General features: G+C 46.2%; 1 protein-coding gene across 1 annotated transcript in view; it reads left to right on the top strand.

The window, feature by feature from the left end:
• LOC142591262 (glutathione hydrolase-like YwrD proenzyme) overlaps window positions 1-20,478 on the top strand; it is a 116,973-nt gene that overhangs the window by 61,565 nt on the left and 34,930 nt on the right. Inside the window, exon 7 of the mRNA XM_075703600.1 lies at window positions 9,668-9,830. Within this exon, the coding sequence (XP_075559715.1) occupies window positions 9,668-9,830 (163 nt within the window). The remainder of the gene's footprint in view (window positions 1-9,667; window positions 9,831-20,478) is intronic.

Below are 20,478 nucleotides of genomic sequence, written 5' to 3'. Positions count from 1 at the left end.
TTCTACTCTTATCGACTGCGCGACCGGCGTTTCATTTCATTTCATTTCATTTTTATTCCTTAATGACCCCGTAACGGGGTATTACATAAGGGGTGGGTTACACAGAAATAAGCAGAAACCATGTGTTAATCTATGGGGAAAGGTGATTGGTGACGCTTGTTATGAAGGTGGATGGACAAGGGATGGCAGCGGTTTCGCCCGGAAGGCCATTCCAGTCAGCAGCTGTACGAGGAAAAAATGACGTAGAAAAGGTAACGGTGCGTGCACGTGGTCGCGCGACTTGAAGAGGATGACCAGTGCGACTAGATATGCGTGTTGGTGGAGCAACGTATGGCGGGATACCCATCGCGCTATGAAAAAGTTTATAGAATAAAGAAAGACTGGCGATACGGCGGCGACATGAGTGAAGGGGTAAATTAGATTCTAATTTTAGTGACGACACACTCACACCATAGGAATACGAACGATGAATTAATCTAGTGGCAGGGTTTTGAAGTGACTCAAGGGCGTCTTGAATATAAGCTTGCCGCGGGTTCCAAATTGGTGAAGCATATTCCAATTTGGTGCGCACGAGAGTTTTATAAGCTAACAATTTTACGTTCTTAGTTGCGTTATGTAGATGACGTCGCAAAAATCCAAGTGTTTTATTTGCGGATGATATGACGTTAGTGACGTGCAAAGCCTAAGAAAGGTCATGGCAGAAAGCGACTCCCAGATACTTAAACGATTGAACTGCTTCGACAGGAACGCTGCTAGTCGCACATGAAAAAACAAGTGGAAAGCGGCGGCGGTTGAAAGATAAGGTTTTGCATTTGTGAGGGTTAAGTTCCACTAGCCAATCATCGCACCATTGCTTTACATAATTAAGATCACTTTGAAGGGTTAATTAATCAGAGGCGTTGGCAACAGTGCGATAAATACCACAGTCATCGGCAAACATTCGGATATTACAAGATACATGCGTTGGTAGGTCGTTAATGTATATAAGGAATAAAAGCGGGCCAAGTACGGACCCTTGCGGAACGCCTGATGTTACTGGAAGGGAAGCAGAGGTAGTATTGTTCACAAAACAGCCTGAGAGCGGTTATTTAGAAATTCACGGATCTAATTTATGATGTCGGAGTGAAGATTTAACAGTGAAAGTTTGAGTAGAAGGCGCTTATGGGGTACCTTGTCAAACGCTTTCGCGAAGTCCAGAAAAATGGCGTCAGTCTGAAAATTGCAATCTAAGTTTGCATGTAAGTCGTGCGCAAACATGGCCAGTTGAGTTTCGCACGAAAAACCTCTGCAAAATCTATGCTGCGCAGGATTGAAGAAGTTATTTGAATCGAGAAAGTCCATGATATGTGTGTAAATGACATGCTCCATGATTTTGCACGGGATACTGGTTAAAGAAATGGATCGGTATTTTAGCGGTGATTCTCTGATACCTGACTTGAAGACTGGAATGACCTTTCCGTATTTCCAATCGGCAGGAAGCTGGCCCGTGGAATGTGACTGAGTACAGTAAACACAGAAATGATGCACAAATGTTTTGAGTGTTAGAAATTTTGAGTTAATGTTATCGATCCCGGCTGTTGAAGATTGTTTAGGTTTGTCAATTATGGCAAAAATTTCAGCTGCGACGAAGAAAATTGGTGGCATAACAGTTCCTAACACATTGGACTGTACAGGGGGTGGCATGTCGGTTTCTTTACTAAACACGGATGAAAAGGCGGTGTTGAACATATTAGCACATTCAAAGTCGGTGGTCACTTCACCTGATTCTTTCGTAAGAGCGATAGTGGATGCGTGGTTTGGGTTTATAATCTGCCAGAATTTTCTTGGATTGGTAGTCAGTATGCTTAGCGTTGCGAATTGCCGTTAGGTATGTTTTTTTCAGCTGTATAATATTTCAGCCATGCGTTCTTATTATCCCGCAGCTTGGCGGAGTGGAAGACGCGTTTTTCTTGTTTTCTAGTCTTTTAAGTGTTTTAGTAAACCATGGTTTTTGAGAGCAGGCACGGAAACTAAATTTAGGGATGAATTTGTCGACTAATATATCTATTTTATCCTTAAATAGCGTTCAGTTCTCATGTAGTGAGCGACAATGAGAATTTTCTTTGGATATTGGAAGAAAATGACATAGTTCGTTATTTATAGCGGTGTAATTTCCCTTGTCGTAGAGTCGTATGGTCTTTTCGGTGGTTTGTCGTTTTAGCGGAGTAATTCTAAAGTTGACTTGAACTACTTAGTGGTCACTTATTTCTGGCAAGTATTAGATGAATTTTATGGTTTCGTGGATACTGGTTAGTATTAAGTCTAAAATGCTTTCACAATCTTGGTTTCCACGGGTTGGTTTGGATATGATTTGAGTAAAGTTAAAATTAAGGCAAACATTTATAAACTCGATTGCCTCGCTGTGGCATCCTCCGTCAACAGTTAGGTTAGGTCAATCAATGTTTGGAAAATTAAAGTCACCCAACAAGATTATATGTGTATTAGGGTGCTTGGTTTAAAGTTCGCTTAGTACGGAATTAAGTTTGCCAGGGAAATCAGGGTTTCTCTGCGGGGGTCTGTAGCACAAGCCAAGTAAAACGGTATGGGGTGTAGCTTGACATTTTATCCATAGCATCTCGAGATGGCATGAAAGATTAATCAATGTGCGTGGTAGTTCGTGGCTAACCGCTATGAGCCCTCCTCCTCCCTTTCTGCCATCACGGTCCTTGCGGAATACTTGAAAATTCGGCAAGTCAGCCAGGATCTCGTGATCAGTGACGTCACTATTAAGCCGTGTTTTTGTTAATACGAGTAAGTTGCTGTTGGAGGATGAAACAAGATTAGAGACGAGTTCACGTTTCGAAATAAAGCTGCGAATATTGGTAAAAACTGCGGAAAAATATAGGGTAGTTTGCGGTGCTGATTGGGGTGTGTTTGAGGATAATTGACATCGTGGTGATTGCTACGTTAGTTCCTTTACTGTCTGGGAGGATTGATCAAATACGTAACGTTTTGAACCAATGAACAATGTTTTGAAGCTCAACTTAAATGCTGTAGATTTTGCTTTGGCGAAGGTTACTGGATGCTTTCGGGTATGCCGGACTGAGGGTGAGAAATCTTCACCAACGCTGTAATTTGTTCCTTTGAATTTCTTTCCTTCCGATAAAATCGACTGTTTGACTTTAAATGAGTTAAATTTTACGATCAAAGGCCGGACGCGATCAGGCGAATGGCGTCCAAGGCGGTTTGCGCGTTATATATGTGAAGAATAGGTTGTTCGATGAAGGTTTTCGCTGATGTGACGAATGACTATTGCTTCAGAATCAGCGAAGGATTCTTTAGGATTAGGGTCATGAATGCCATAAAATATCAGATTGTTTCGGCGCGAGTGGTTTTCCCTGTCGTCTATACGGGATTCAAGGTCATGATACTGGCGGGTTATTGTAATAATAATATTTGGGGTTTTACGCGCCAAAACCACTTTCTGATTATGAGGCACGCCGTAGTGGAGGACTCCGGAAATTTTGACCACCTGCGGTTCTTTAACGTGCACCTAAATCTAAGCACACGGGTGTTTTCGCATTTCGCCCCCATCGAAATGCGGCCGCCGTGGCCAGGATTCGATCCCGCGACCTCGTGCTCAGCAGCTCAACACCATAGCCACTGAGCAACCACGGCGGGTAGTTATTGCAGCGCTTAAAGTTTTGAGGTCATCTAATTCAGTGCGCAGGCTTGAGAGCCGACTGTAATGTGATTCAATGTCATTCAAACGCTTGCATATGTCAGTCAATGTTACGTCCATAGATAGCAGGTGATCTTTAACAGTCTGAAGTTCGGAGATTAGTTTGGTCTGGCCTGCGGACACAATTCTTAGTTCAGCGAGCACAGAACCTAGCGTGGGTCCCAGGTTAGTTTCAATATAAACTGACAAAAGTATTAAAGAACGGATCACTTGCGAACATTCGACAATAATAACAACGCAGCAGTGCGGGCTCGGCAGCTGTACTTAGAAGTAATTGCTTGATTTTTTACAAAACCGGACCTGCGAGTTACCAACCTGCATGGTAAAGATGAACGGATTAGTAGACTATGCTTTCACACAGCTACCGAGCCCACAGAGCGGCGCAGACGGGTGGCACTCTCTTATAGCGGCTGAAGTTGACGTTTGTTTCGTTGGGATTGGCCAGGCTGGTTTGAAAATTGCGACATCTGGCGGCGGGACAGTAACGTGCACATTGGTCAGTGGATGGCGCCAGTTGTGACAGCCGCCTTTGAAGTAGTTGGGGGCCGGATTCGGTGCAGGTACGGCGTAGGCAGGCAGGAGAGCCACCAGGAGCGTGCTGGCGGCGACGGTGAGTGTCTGCATGGTAAAGATGAACGGATTAGTAGACTGTGCTTTCACACAGCTACCGAGCCTTGTCTTCAGTTAGAACTGTCTTAATTCGCCGATGATCCGAGCAGCGCCCCACCGCACTTGTGCTCGCTTGACGATGTGTGTCTCTCCCCCGAGGCAGTTACTTACGTCACTTTGACCTCCCAGCTACGGGTTCCTGACGGTGAATATGTGCTTCGCGCCATTATTGATGCACTTTTGAACCGGAACGTTTCTGCCCCGCATATGCTGGTCACGGTTACTAGTAACGATGTCGTTCTAGCGCTTCTGAATTTCTGCTGGCCTTTAACCGATTCCGGCCGGCTTGTCATCACCCAGTGTTTCTAGTGGTTTTGAATTTCACATTGAGATTTTGAATGCCGAGTTTGGTTGATTAGCGCCAATTGCAACTCGCAGATCTGGTTGCTTAACGGCTGAATTCGTGAAAATTATTGCACCTGACCTCACCTCTGCACACTTCACGGACATAAGTCTCCTGCTTGAATCGTACAGTGACATCTTTATTTGGCCTAAAGGCCAAACATCTGTTGTTCAGCACCATTAAACACTGAAGCAACGAATCCTCTTCGTCACCGTCCCTATCGTGTATCGCGTGCTGAACGTCGAGTCATCCAATCAGAAGTGGACAAAATGCTCCGCAAAGTCGTCGTCTTGCCATCAGCAAGATATTGGGCTTCGCATGTCGTCATTGTGAAACAGAAGGATGGTACCTGGCGTTTCTGCGTCCATTATCAACACTTATACATGATCACGCGAGAAGAGGTCTACCCACTACCACGCATCGATGACGCCTTGGACTGCTTGCACGTAGCTAAATACTTCTCGTCTATCGATCTTCGATCCGGCTGCTGGCAGATTTCAATTGATGAAATGGACCACGTGAAAACGGCCTTGATCACGCCGCTTGGCTAATATCTGTTCAAAGTCATGCCTTAATGCCTCCCAACAATTACGTACAAAGTACATTCTAGAACTTAAAGATTTGTTTGATTATCATTAACGGTTATGTTGTTCTGATTATTAACAAAACAAGTTTATTAGGACTCGAAGAGTCTAAAACTTCTTTCTAATAAGAAAAAACACAGCGTTTCCATCGCAAGGTAATTGTATGTCGTAATTAATTGTCGCAAGGTAATTGTGGCAGGGTAATTCGCTCTGTATGTCGTGATAATTAGGGAAAAATTCTATCCCCTTACTCTTGAATGAACTTTGTTTTTATTTTACATTGCTAATTATATTTGTGTGTGTAAGCTTGGTTGTCTCTAATTTTTTCCCCTTGCGGTACTTTGTCTTCACCCAAAATTCTTAATATTTGCTTCTTTGATTTTTGTTTTCTGCTTTATTCCGCATTCATCAGTGTAGCAATTCATAACTAATTATGAGACCGTTGTCTGTATGTATTTTTTGTAACAAAATGTATGAACGAATAATAAACTGAAGCAAAGGGAAATGCGGTTGTTTGCTTGAAGTTAGGAGTGCAATCAGGACTTGATGGCTACCAAAGTTTAATATGATGCTTCGCATTCAGTGCTCGTGGGAAAACTAAAAATAAAGCTTAGCAGGGTGATATAGGCTGGACAAGCTTGAAAGTTAGGTAAACTCAGACTAAAATTGATTACTAAGAACAACTGAGAGATATCAGGAAAGTAAATGGGTTACGAGGGCGTTCAAGTATCTGTAACGAAAATCAATGAGTCACAACGGAAGAAAAGAACTACGGAGCTTACCAGCAAGTATGCGAACGGTATCGTAAACAACCTGGCTCCGAAAAGCGTGAAACACAAGTCGGATACGCTGAGAAAATCTTGTGTGGGGCGGCAATGCGAAAGAAACCTGCTATGAGTAACGACCTAAGGGGAAAAACGAAATGAGGAAAGAAACAACTCATGATAACTCAAAGGAAACCTATTGACATCTCGAGTCGAATCAGGATGCCTTAGAAACCATAGTTACAAAGCGAGGTACACGAAAGAATTAGAAGCATGTGCTTGCCTGACAAAGTAAGGAAAACGATGGAATATGCCTCATCTAACCAGCTGTCGGCTTAGGATCTTCTGGCCTAGTTGAAGCTCTTGCGTTGAGGAATATCAGGCCCAAAGTAAACAGTTACGCTACAGAGAATAGTAAAAGAGGATTGGGGGTGTTTTGGGCATAACAGCACCGAAAACAAAAACAGCGTATAGTCAGAAAGACAGTTTGAATAGTGGTTCAGAAATCTTGATGCTCGAAATTATTTGCAGGTGTTTATTTTTAAAAGAAAAGTAGCTAGCACATTAGGCAAAATCAAAACAACTTAGTGGCGCAACAGAAGAGCTCGTTTCAAAGGGGACGCAAACATCTGTCCATTCTCTGGCAGCTGACGTTTACGCATCCGTTGACACAGTAATCCGTAAGCGATACCGGAATAACGCGGGAATGCTAAAACTCTCAAATTTTGAAGGAATCGCCTCACTAGCGGTTTTTCATGCAATGGTCGCTTATCCTGGAATCTGTGACAAGTTATGCGCATTATAAAAATAGAAAATAACTTACAAGACCATTACGAGTGTCTAACCGGAAGGTTCATGCGTTATCTACATTAGACACTGGGCGTTGTCGCTCCCATTCTCGTACTTGCGAATTTATATTCTTGTTTTTTCCATGACATCCATATGATGTTTTGTAGCTTTCTCGTGTGTACCACTGCGCTCGTCTACGATGTTGAATTGCTCACCGGCTAACTAAGCCTGTGCTCGCACACAATGATCTTAAACATGGTCTGCTTAACGCGACGCGGCGCGAACAGCCGTGCCACCGCAGAATAACGAAGCTGAAGGCCACGCGTGAGTGCTCGGCGGCAAAACTTCCACCATAATTATGCTGCAATCGTTGGGTTCGGTCAGCAGTAATGCGCGGAGAGCAAGAACTTATGGTGGAGTTGCAGGAAACTGTGCTTTACGTCACGTGAGTAAAGTATACCTAATTGGCGGAACCCCACGCGCCATGGCACCTTCTTCCACCAATCAGAGGAGAAAGTGAAGGATGTTCGAGGAACGCGGTCGCCGGACAACAATGGGAACTCCGAACTGCGGAACGAGCTAGGATAAGCGAGCACTTGTTATGTGCGTCACACCGCTCGATTTACTGGTGCTTTGCGCGGCCTGCTTGCCGTAAAGCTAGGTGTAGCGCGCGTGTCGTGAACCAATATATGCTTTTTGTGATCCAGTATCTGGTGCTGTCATCATGCTGACACCTAATTATCGACTACTGAGACTTGCTCTCCTGTCATCGCGCAATCTAGGAGTGTGCTCGTGGGGAAGGAGTATTCACGAAGCACCCTTTCTGGTGGCTCACTTCCCTACGCTCGCAAGCTTATTGCGGCGGAGACTGACATGGCTCCGAGAACATGAAGACTTGTGGCACTGTCTTATGCGACCGCGCTAGACGGACAAAATTTTCCTGATTGAATCGAATCTCTATATCAAAGAGATTGTTTACCCGGTACAACAACATTACCACCTATGTAGTTGAATGTACGGTTTAAAAGAAGCAATCGCGAGATGTCAACAATTTTCGCATATTGTTCAATTTCACAAGTAGGTCTAAACCACTGCTGCCGTGATGATATCGTTAGTAGCCCTTGTTCACTCTCGTTGTTGCTAGTCTGACCGACAGGAGAGCGCACAATACATAAACATCCGTCCACCCTAATGTGGCCTTGAGAAAAACGAGAAACTGGTAAAACGGGAGTCAACGTTTCGACAAGTGGACACGCCTTTTTCAAGGCGAAGTGTGCTTTCCTCAGTACGGTATATATAGGTAAAGGTACTGCGCTGAAAAAAGCATATGCCGCCTTGAAAGAGACGAGTCCCCTTGTTGAAACGTTGGCTCCTGCTCTTACCCTGTTCTCTTATTGCTCATCGTCTTGAATTTCCATCTCCCGCCTTCTCCATGTTTTCCCTTAATGTGGTATTGTCAACAATAATAGTCGAGGTCACATCAGTTCGAACATCACGCTAAAGTTACACCAGACAGACCCAAAGACCTCATGTACACGTCAGTTTAGAGAACTTCCTATACCCACGTGCTCAATACTAGAATTATGCGCTACTCCTAGAATGAACCGTGGGGCAGGATGCTCGATTTTCCTGAACACACTTTATATGGCGTCCGTCAGGTGTCTGTTGCAGCCGGTGGGTTGAACAGGACGCCAAGGCAGATCATATGTGTACGTTGTACGTTATCCTGCTCTAACCGGAGTAAGTTTCATGGAATTCCATAGCCTTACTCCTCAATTTCAGTTATGATTATCGTGTACGCGTCGCAAATAGGCCAGTAACTCATCTAACTGTGTCCAACAAGATTATAATAGCCATAGCTTACCACCTTAAAACACATGATTGAAAGTAATAAAAAGGCCAGCGCCATATCCTCAAATCCTGTGGTCGGTAAAGATAAGTGCGTGTCTAGGGCGTGGAGAAATAAAAAAAAGAACTCACGTTCGCTTGCATGCACAAAAATTTGCTTTAAAGGAAACCATAACTTCATCTTTCTCTGCTTTTTTCACGTTCATATATTGTTCGTAGAATTCGTACTAACAACCTACTGGCTGATGGCGCGGATTGCCTAAGCACCTTAGATTTTGTTTCAGTAATACAGATAGCTGATTTTCAGGCATCATGAGCACACTTCAAAATTAGGTGTTAAAACACTTTGTTGCCCGTTTGCTAGTTTGGTGTTGTTTACTTTATTCAACGGTATGCGTTATACGGGACACAAAAGAAGCACTCAACACAAAAGAGCAACAAAAATGAAATCTTTAAGGATTACCCCCGAAGCAAGACAAACGTTGGTAGCGTCATGCTTGTATCAAGTAGAGCCTTCATAAGATGAGGTATACTTAATGCTGGTTCTTAGTACTTTAGGTGGCTACTCTTTGTCTCTTGAGTGTGTCCTGAAATATGAATAATGATAATATGCCACTTTGTCATTATTCTTACTGAGAGAATTTCAACTGACCACCGAGGAGGACCAAATTGTGAATTTCGGATACTTTTGAAACCCCGTAAAATTTTAAATGGTGCCGGAGCGAAGGTCACCAAATGCCTTCAGCATACTTAGCTTCTCCGAAGCAAACGTCGATGTCTTATTGTGCAGACGATGCGAATTCCAGGCAGGAGCAGTGAGCTCACAGGTCACTTTTGCGCCTCGATTTCATGTGTTCTTTTGTGCCCGTAATTGCCACAAAACTAGCTTTACAGTTTTTCTTTTTGTACCTCTTTGAAACGACCTACGTGTTTATTCATTCCCCCACAGAAGAGCGGAGCAAGTGTGCCCAGATATCGGACATCCACAAGCTCATTCCGGCACCAATTTTATGGCCGCAGCTGATGAAATGGGAAACGTGTGTGCCCTGATCGGGAGCTTGTCAAGAGGCTTCGGATGTGCGGTGGTCGAGGAACACGGATTTGCCATCCAGGTAATCTGCAGATAATAGTTACACTACGTGAAAATGCAGCGCATTACAAGGTAGCTGTGTTCAATAATTTTATTTCCTTTGAACACCTATAGTGTTTGCCCTGTTGCATGCTTCGCTACTGTAGTACATAATGATTCTCTACTTGAATGGATACGGCCCTTTAAGTGCATCAGGTGACGTGCTAATATCTTCTCCAATCGTGTCATACTCATGGTGCCGCATGAAATTGATAACAAATGCTTCTCATTTCATCGTACATCCAGTATCGAACTTCATTACATAGTAACTAAGCCCCCTTATTTTATCAAAGTCAGCGCCAGCTTTATATATGTATTGGTGTATGAAAAAATGCACTGTGTATCGGAGAGCCTAAAACACATTGGGCTATCATCGTCATATTTTAGGTTCGACATTTGCAGGTCCTTTACTCAACAACTTGCATCTAAATTCAAACATTTCTATAGTCCAACATCCCTACAGGTAATCGTAAATATCAGATGTCACGCAAATGCATGCATATAAAGCTATTCGGTTTTAGACACCACACCAGAAGATAGTTTATTACATCAAAATTGTAAAAAGAACGGCACCTTGATAAAAAGAAAACTTGTATAAGTAAACGTATAATAAATAAAGCAGCGTTCCTTGAACACTTGGCTATCCGTTAAAAAAAGATTCTGTATAACAAGCACAAACACGAAAGCTGAAACGAGAGGAGGAGAAACAGACGGAAAGACAGGGAGGTTAGCCAGTCCTCAGATCGGCTGACTACCTGTAAAGTTGAAACGAACTGCACAAGGTGAGTGCATTGCGACAAAATAATCGCGAATATTATTTATTATTGGGATCAAGCACATGACTTCATTGTAAAATTTGGCACTTCCGTGAATCTAAGATTGCGCGATTATTCCTCAGCTTTTGGCACCCTTGCCAGCGCGCGCATAACGCAATTGAGCGGGGTGTCGAAAGAAGCAAGCCGTAGGCTTGTGTAAGCATGCATATACAGAACGCGTTGTAAATTTCCTTAATTATAATGCCGCGAAGCCGATGTCTGAGTATGAATGTCAAAACGTGTAAATTGCGCCAGGAACGTGCATCACAATGCCTTTTCTTCTATTTGGCAACCATAATACGTCTTCTATGCCATGTTATGCTTTAAGGGCCCCTGAAACGCTTCGGACAAATTTTGTAGACGCTTAGGGTACAGCTTAAGTAGAACATTCGCATCACAATTTAAGTGAAGCGTTACGTATTAATGGAGCTACAAGCGATTACTAGTTACCCTCTTCCCTAGTGATGCTTTTCCTCCTAAACTCGTTCGCCGAGCGATAGGGGCTAAGCTCCGCCTTCACTGGTTCGGCGTCACGATGCGACGTCAAATCGTCCACTTCCGGTTGTTTTGGATCCCGCCCCCAGCCCGCGCGAAACGTCACCGCTAGCGGCTTAGCCTAAACCCCACGCGAGAGCTATCGAAGCAGCGTGCGTTGCTAGCATTCTGTCGTAGCGCCGAACGTGTCTGGTATTCCGGTAATCACACGCTAGCAGAACGTTTTGACGGAACGGTGAAGGCATAAACTCAAGCTGATGAAGGAACTTTAGCGTAGACGTGCGTGAGCTGCCTGATGGCTCTCCGTGGTCCAGCCACCCGTTGGCACGGAGCTTAACCAGCCAAAGAAAGAGCTAATATTGCTCTAACCAATCGTAAAACATTTTAAACATTTACAAAAACAACGTGTTAACGATTACACTTCTGCGAAAAATTTACACCAGCAGCAAAGAAAAATACATTTTTTACTGCTACTGTGTGTGGTTGAGCTCTATGCCACCAGGTGGCCGCACCGTGCAGACCATTCACATTTGCGCTTCTGTTCATCGCCTGAAACGACACACAAGGGGACACGGCCAGGCCCTGTCCCGTTGCGCTTGCGTTTACCCTACTACCGGACTCGCGAAACGCTATTGCGTTAGTAATCTTCCGGTGTAAAGTGACGGCCGCAATCGCGCAAATCCTGGCGCCCATCGGATAGCGGCTGTCCAATGCGTTGCAGCCAGTCCCCTCGTCTACTGGCTTGCAGAAGGACACGATGTCGCAGCTTGACATATTGCCAGTCGCTACGTTTTCAGTCCACAACGCAACAAAGTCGAATCATAGCGCTAGCGAAAAGACATACCGACACTGACTGCGGAGCTCTCGTCAAAAACGGAGCACATATAACACAAGTTCTGACACAAGGAGACGACACTTGCTGTGTGCCGCAAGTGCTTAAGTGTACTGAAAAATTGTTATTGTGCATTGTCTTTATGTTGCTTTCTTTTTATAAAAACAAATGAACTAACATTCCAACTATTACAAACATCATTTGTTTTCCATAAAGTTGGAAAAATTATCGATCATGCGCCCTGGTCAGCCAATCGGATAACTCGCTCCACTGACGTCATATGGGTGATTTCCGTCATATGGGTAGGCGCGGCTTAACATTCCGCCGATCATTGTGCTGCGATTGGCAGTGATCTGCATTTTTAAAACCTTATAATGAATGCCACGCTTTACGCAGAGCACTTAGATGTGTCAATTAGTGATCCGAAGGACCTACTCTAATGACTCAGTACGTTTGTAGAAAATCGTCAATTTCGTTTCAGGGTCCCTTTAATATTGTTAACAAGAGGAAGCCGGACGCACAAACATATGCATAACTATTTAGCGGCAGAAATCATAGCGGCATGGAGAGCTGCAAGTTCTGCCGATGTAGATGTAGTCATGTGCGACAATTTGAATTTAAATGTAACGTTCTTGGCTGGAACGACGAATGCGGCAGTTGAGCTGGTAGGTGAGGTCGAACCATCGGTACATATATGTATGCGGTCATGATACGTCTGGTGCAGTAATAGGACCGTAAGTTGCTTCAGAGCCGACGTTGGATGATAGGACTTTTTTGTTATTCCAGGACTGGCAAAATTCACTTGAGGCTGTCGCAGGCACCACAGGGGAGAGGAAGGCTTCGCCGCCGGTGTAAAAGATGCCGGTATGCACTGTTGATGAGCGCTAATCACTCGTGAAAAGGTCACTTGAGGTCTCTCGGCTGGTAGGGAGGCCAAATGATGGTCGGGGATCCTTGACAGATGGCGAATGTGCGCTCTGAGAGAGTCGACGGCTACATGTGTCTCGATTGTATGGTCTCCTGCGATGGCGATTGTTGCTGCTGCTGAGGTGCACCGAGGCAGCCCTAAACACCTGCGTAGGGCTTGACCTTGTATGCTCTCCAAGGCGCGAAAGTTCGTCTTGCATACATTTGACAACACTGGTAGGCTGTAACGTAGGAGTCCGAGAAACAAAACCCTGTACAGCTGCAACATAGAATGGACTGCTGTACCCCAGTTTTTCCCGCATAAAAATTTGAAGACCTGTGCAATGGCGACTAGCTTCTTCAGATAGACGGAGTGAGGGCTCCAGGAGAGGTTGCGGTCAATGATGACGACCAGAAAGCGATGCGTCTTAACATAGAACACAGCTTGACCATTGATGGTAACAGGATACGATGGCATTTGTTTCCGCGTAAAACCAAGTAATGCGCACTTTTCAGTAGACACACTGAGGTCTTGTTCTCGGAGATAAGAAGCCGTCATGGTTGCCGCCCGCTGAAGCCTGGCTCTTAGCTGAGGGCGAGTCACCGCAGAGGCCCAGATGCGAATGTCGTCGGCGTATATTGAGACATGTACTGTCTGCGGTAGGTAATTCGCTAGTCCTACCAGGACGAGGTTGAACAACATAGGGCTCAACACTCCACCCGGCGGCACACCACGTCAGATGTAATGGTCTGAAGTTGGGCCGTCTTCTGTCTGTAAGAAAAAACGCCTCTCAGTCAAAGAGTCCCGAATCCATTGATACATCCGGCCACCAACTCCAACAGGCTCAAGTGAGTTTAGCATGGCCTCATGGGCGACGTTGTCGTATGCTCCTTTTACATCCAGAAAAGGTTCCCCAGATAGGCGCTTGAGCCTTTTTTCATTTTGGACCCATGTGACGATGTCAATGACGTTGTCGATGGACGTGCAACCTCGACGAAAGCCTGTCATGGCGTCCGGATAGATGTTGAATCGTTCTAGGTACCATTACAATCGAGCAAGAATCATTCTTTCCATCACTTTGCCGACGCAGCTCGAAAGCGCAATCGGACGATATGAAGAGATCTCAAGCGGAGACTTTCCAGGTTTCACAATTGGGATCAACCGGCTCGATTTCCATTGTTTAGGAAAGGCGCCGTTCTGCCAAAACTCATTGTAGTAGTTGAGCAGCTCATCACGTGCGTCATGTCCAAGGTGGCATAGGGCAGCATACGTGATGCCATCAGGACCTGGTGACGAAGAACGCCTGCAGGTCGCCAACGCAGCATCGAGCTCTTCGAGTGAAAATAGCACGTTCTTTTCTAGTACACGTGCCTCAGGGGTGTCATTCAATGCTCCGTCAGTAATGATGGCCACGGACCCAGCAACCCGTGCACAGAACTTTTCAGCCACTTGAAGTTCCGAGCGGAGTTGATAGGGGGCCAGAGCAGCGAAGGGCTTCTTTTGATGCGGAGATGAGCGAAGACCCCTAACCGTTCTCCATATGTGCGAGAGCGATTTTAGGGGATCAAGCGACTGACAGAATGTTTTCCATCGCTTATCTTCCAATTTATCCATGCGACGCTGGACTTTCTTTTGTATGCGTCGTGAAGCGCTCAGATCCAAGACGGACTTCGTGCGCCGATACCTCCTCTCGGCCTGTCGGCGTGCCGCACCCAGCCTCTCCAGTTCCATGTCCAAATCTGTTCGCCTTGTTGACCTTGTAAGCGAGCAGATGGATGTTTTCAATGCCTCTGCGATTGCTTCTTCGATAGTGTGTGAGAGGCCTTCCCGACATGTGTCATCCATATCCTTCTTAAATTTTGACCAATCAACTGTACGCAAGACAGTAGAGGAGCCTTGCTCAACTCCTCTAATCTTTATGTATGTTGGAATATGGTCGCTTCTATATGTTTCTATGTCTGTAAACCATTGGACGCTCGAGGCAAAGCGCCGTGACACCAAAGTTAAGTCCAAGCAGCTACTGTAGGTCGTGCCTCGCAGAAATGTAGGGCTGCCGTCATTCACACAGCACAAATCATCGTCGGCAGCAAAGCAGGCAAGGCTCCTGCCTTTGGAGTCAATTTTAGTGCTTCCCCATAGCTGGTGATGCGCGTTTAAGTCACCTGTGATAACCCAGGGGCCATTGTTCATTAGTAATATTTTCTTAAGTCGTTCGCCGTCAAAGTGACCCGCTGGGGATATGTAGGCTCCAATTAGTGCAAATGACGCATTCTTCTTTTGGACATTTAGGCAGATATATTGGTTGTCGTCATGAGGCTCTGTCGCCTTAGCGACATATGTTAAGTCCGTGCGGATGTAGCTGATCACTTTCGTGCTCGCACTGCATGTGGACGAGGCGAAAGATTCATAACCGGACAGTCTGAGTGGAGTTGATGTATTTGGTTCGCAAATGACCAGTATGGGGAAGCGATTTGTAAAAATGAATTGGCGAAAGTGTGATATACGGGTCCTAAGACCCCTGGCATTCCATTGAAACATCGACGCACATTTAAGTTCAGTGCGGAAGGGAACTATTGGTCGAGCCATGATGCTTAAACGATGCTAGCAAGCACTGGATTTAGTGCAACCAGTATTTGCAGAGCGCTTCGTGCTGCAGGTGTTTGCAGCTTGTCCAGTATAATGCGCATTATATTATTTAGCGTCTGCAGCATATCAGCCACCTGCCTGTCTTGGTCTCACAAATCGCCGACAGTAGACGTCGGCGGTTGGCCAGCGAAAGTTTGCTGTGATTCTGTTGGTGAATTTTGTCGTTTCGGTAGAGCCGGCCAAGACTCGGCAGATGTGGTCTTCTCAGTGGACTTGCTCTTCGCGGTCCTTTCCAAATTGTCTGGCCTAGGCGGTGGAGGAGGAGGTGGTGTTGTAGGAAGTGGCATGCGCCTTCCTTGAAAAGCCTTCCTTGAGGAGCACCGGCGACGTGAACGTCGCTTCCTGATTTTTTTCGGCGGATTCGCGATGACATGAATGATCTCTCGCCATTTCTTTCAAGATGGCCATTTCCTCCTTAATATGTGGGCATTTCTTCGATGAAGCTTCATGTGATCCTCCGCAGTTTGAACTCTTCACTACAGTCGCGCCACATTTATCTGCAGCGTGGGACTCTCCGCAGCGGGAACATGCTGCCTCATTTTCGCAGACGCTGCTCACGTGCCCTAGTTTCATGCATTTGCGGCACTGAAGAGGTTTCGCAATCAAAGGCCGCACTGCATGTGTGAAGTGTCCCACCTTAACATGCGATGGTATATATTTACCCTTGAATGCTATTTTCATGCAGCGTGAACTGCCTAGCCGCCTAACAAGATTCGGCAGATGTGGTCTTCTCAGTGGACTTGCTCTTCGCGGTCCTTTCCACATTGTCTGGCCTAGGCGGTGGAGGAGGAGGTGTTCTTGTAGGAAGTGGCATGCGCCTTCCTTGAAGAGCCTTCCTTGAGGAGCGCCGGCGACGTGAACGTCGCTTCCTGATTTTTTCGGCGGCTTCGCGATGAGATGAATGATCTCTCGCGATCTCTTTCAAGATGGCCATTTCCCTCTTAATATGTGGGCATTTCTTCGATAAAGCTTCATGTGATCATCCGCAGTTTGAACACTTCACTACAGTCGCGACACATTTATCTGTAGCGTGGGGCTTTCCGCAGCGGGGGCATGCTGCCTGATTTTCGCAGACGCTGCTCACGTACCCTAGTTTCATGCATTTGCGGCACTGAAGAGGTTTCGCAATGAAAGGCCGCACTGCATGTCTGAAGTGTCCCACCTTAACATGCGAGGGTATATATTTACCCTTGATTGCTATTTTCACGCAGCGTGAACTGCCTAGCCGCTTAACATCAACGATGACCTCATCACTGGCTGGCTTGATAAGAATCGGCAAGTCGTTATTAAGGATGGCGACGTCTACGTCGTAGATAACGCCGGTGACTACGTCATATCCCAGAGGGATGTAAGAGCGCACCTGAATGCCATCGAGGTCCGTTACGCTGCGTAGAGTGGTCAAAGCAGCCGCATGCTATACATGAACCGCCAGAAGATTTTTTCGGGTGTTCACTCGAATGTCCGATATTTCATTTGGCACCAGGGCTTCCAGTGACATCGACACAGATTGCCTGTTAAGTAGCTTCATGTTGACGTTGGGAAGCAGGGGCACAAATATGATGGTATTGGCGTCCGGCCTCTGCGTCTGTCTAACTGTTTGCGTGCTTGACGATGAGGACGTCCTGGTGTTCCTTCTCTTCGCTCTGCGGCTCTGCACAAGCTGGAAGTCGTCATCGGAAGTGTCCTCACTGCTGAGAGAGTAGACATGGGTGTCCTCGCTGTCGGTGTCACTCTGCTGACCGATCCGCTTCCTGGAGGCGGCCGCCGATGACGCCGCCGTCGCCGGCAGATGTGCGGGGTCGTCCACTTCCATTACTACTGAGCAGGGAGCGATGACCAGCGGTTGAACTTACGTTTTCACAGAAAGTGAAAATGTTTTCTGAAGAAAACAAAGAACGTATGCGCTGTTTGCTGCACTTTGCTGTGTGCTTGCAGCATCTGCCTTAGGGGGGTATGAGCGGCTGCATTTTTTGTTTGCTTACGGTGGTATGAGCCATTGATAATGGCTGTTTTTGACATGCTGTTCCGTATGTTGTAAGCGTGATTCCAAAGAATGTAAGAACTGTTCCTTTCCCATTGCTGAGTGTCTGAAGCCTCTGCCTTACGGGGCTGCGACAGATTACAGTGTTTGGACACTTACGGGGGTTTGAAGCATTGATGATGCTATTTTTTTGTTCACGGAAAACAAAAAATGTAAGGAACCCTTGCCATATACAGGTTCGCTGTAAATGTTAGTGGTGAACACGCAGGCTCCTGCAAAGGTCACTGCTCCTGTGACAGTCAACCACTTTTTCTTCGTCTCCCTCTTGCGCTCATGGTCTTGTCCAAATGCACTGTAACATCACCCCTGTGGGATGGAGCGCCCTCCCGGCGCTTGTTAGAATGATAGCGAAGTATCAACCATGTGGTTTTAAGCGGGACACGGTGGACCACGTCAGTTCGTAGCTGGAATGACGCTGGCGTGTCTTCCATGAGGGCGATTTCGCAGTTTTCAGTTAATCGTTCTAATACACGGTTCGTCCCGGTACCAGGTATTCAAGTAAAGGTAAAGGACCTGGTGGTGACTGTTGTAGCGAGTGCTGTGTGATGCCTCCGCTGTTGTAAATTGATCAAAGGCAGTCTGGTGAGCCATACGAGTCTGACCAACGGCGTCATGAGCGTATTCCATGGTACGTCGTGACAGCTAAGGTGGCATGGTGCCAAAAATAATAGTAGAACGGCCACCAAGCAAGAGGTAGAAAGACGAGAGAGCGGTAGTATCCTGACGTGACGAATTGTATGCAAATGTCACATGAGACAAAGTGCTGTCCCAATCACGAGAGTCTGCTGAAATATAGACACACACCTCTGTAATGGTACTATTTAGTTATTCATTCAGTCCGTTTGTTTCCGGGTGATGTGCGGTTCCAAACTTGTGTTCGGAGGAGCAGGGACGAAGTGTTCCGTTGGCAGTTTGGGACAAGAGGTAGCGGCCCCGATCTGTCAGCAGCTGCCTTGGCACACCATTGTGAAGAATCCCGTCTTGAAGCAAAACACTGCTACACGTGTAGCGCAGCTGGTGGGCAGGGCACGTCTAATAGCACAGTGTGTCTTCGCACGTCGACGTTGCGGAAGTATTGGGAAGTCTGGTGAATCGTTGCAGGACGCGTCGACTTATGACCTGCTCGAATTGTCGGCACTCTTTGACGATAGTATCAACTGTACAGCAGCTTTCGCACATGAGCACATTAAAGGTGCCGTCAGCAATACCCTTCCCCCACATGCGGTACCTTCTCTGCTTCTGTCATGTCGTCATCGGCTTTACGACAAATCGCCCGCACGTCTTGAATATAAGAAACATAGGACTCCGTGGGGAATCGGGCACGGTAGGCCAGTTTCTGCTTTACGGCGATTTTACGGCCGGCTGGTTTGCCAAACAGCTCTGCTAATTTCTCTTTGCATTGGTCCCTGCTGGTCAGGTCCTCTTCATGGTTGTTGAACCACACCTTTGTCGTGCCTCTTAGGAAGAACAACTGGTTTGCTAGCATGAGCGTAGGGTCCTATCTGTTGATTCAACTCATACGTTCGTACATAGCAACCCACTCTTCAACGTCGGCGCCATCAGTGCCACAGAAAGTTCTGGGATACTTGGGTTGCACAACCACTACCGAATGCGAAAGCGACGTAGTGGTCGCTGGTGACGCTGGTGATGACGATGATGCGACGTCCACTGCGGAGCTCCGTTTCCAGCCGTGGTACCCCGCACCTCCCACCAATATGTTACCGGGATGTTGGGAGTACAAGACTGTATTTACAATATATATACAAGGAAAGTCAATGGTGTTAAGATGGATTACTAGTAACAAAACGCAGCAGCCAGCGCCTCGCGATCTTCTTCATCTCTATTCTTTCATGCTTCCGTAAGAATATCATTACATCGTCCAGATAACTTAGGCAGGTGGTCCAGTTACAACTCTGAAGGAAAGAGTCGATCTTTACCGTAAAACACATTGTGGGGCTTGTTGGTGTACACCTTTCGAAAGTGCCTTGTCCTGTCTTTGTTCCTTCTTAGTGTGTCGTCACTGTTGACGCGTTATCTTTTGAAAGAGTCTATGATTCTTGCGGAAGTTACTAGGATATTACAATGACCGAAATGTATAACGAAAGCGCTCTTCTCACGGTCGGGTTCATCAAACGCAATCTGCCAATAACCGGATAGGAGGTTGCTTGTAGAGAAATATTTGGATCCGTGAAGGAAGTCGAGATCGTCATCACTCAGCGGAAGAGGGCACACATCCTATTTCTTGATCTTCTTCAGTTGGTGGTAGTCGACAAAAAATTGCCCGCTGCCATCCTTCTTCTACAACACTACAACCGGCGATGTCCAAGGACTCGAAAAAGCCTTAATTACACTTCAGCTTCGATAACGTGACATTTTGCATGTGACACGCGATAAGGACGTCTGCAGAAAGGACTAGCAGCACAACGGAAGTCTGCCCAGGCGGATGATCTTCAATGACCTCGCGATAAGACACGAGGACGCGACAGACATCTTCAGCCTGTTCGGGAAGCGGGTCATGCGCGATCGTCTTTTAATATATGCTGTGATGGGACGCTGCGGAACTGATCGGACAGCAGGTGGCTGCAGACGAGGACGGAACACCCAATCGAGAGATGGCGGTATCGTCAATCGGGGAAGCGTCGCCGAGCAACAGGACTTCATGGATAACTTTCGTACGTGAACCAAACTTTAAAATAGGACGGAATACGCGGTTTCCTGCAATAGACACAATTTTCCGAGGAACAGCAGCTGTGCGTAGGGTGAGAACATTGATATTAAAAGTCAGCACGCACTGTCAGGAAGAGTTGGAAGCACGTGAAAGGTGCATGCATGGTGGCTTGAGGTGGCAAGCGCTAGAAGTCTGCAGATCCAAAAACGAACCTCAGCTTATTTTGG

The sequence above is a fragment of the Dermacentor variabilis genome, chromosome 8, assembly GCF_050947875.1.
Source record: "Dermacentor variabilis isolate Ectoservices chromosome 8, ASM5094787v1, whole genome shotgun sequence".
Classification (NCBI taxonomy): Eukaryota; Metazoa; Arthropoda; class Arachnida; order Ixodida; family Ixodidae; genus Dermacentor; species Dermacentor variabilis.
This window is presented reverse-complemented; position numbering and strand designations above follow the sequence as displayed.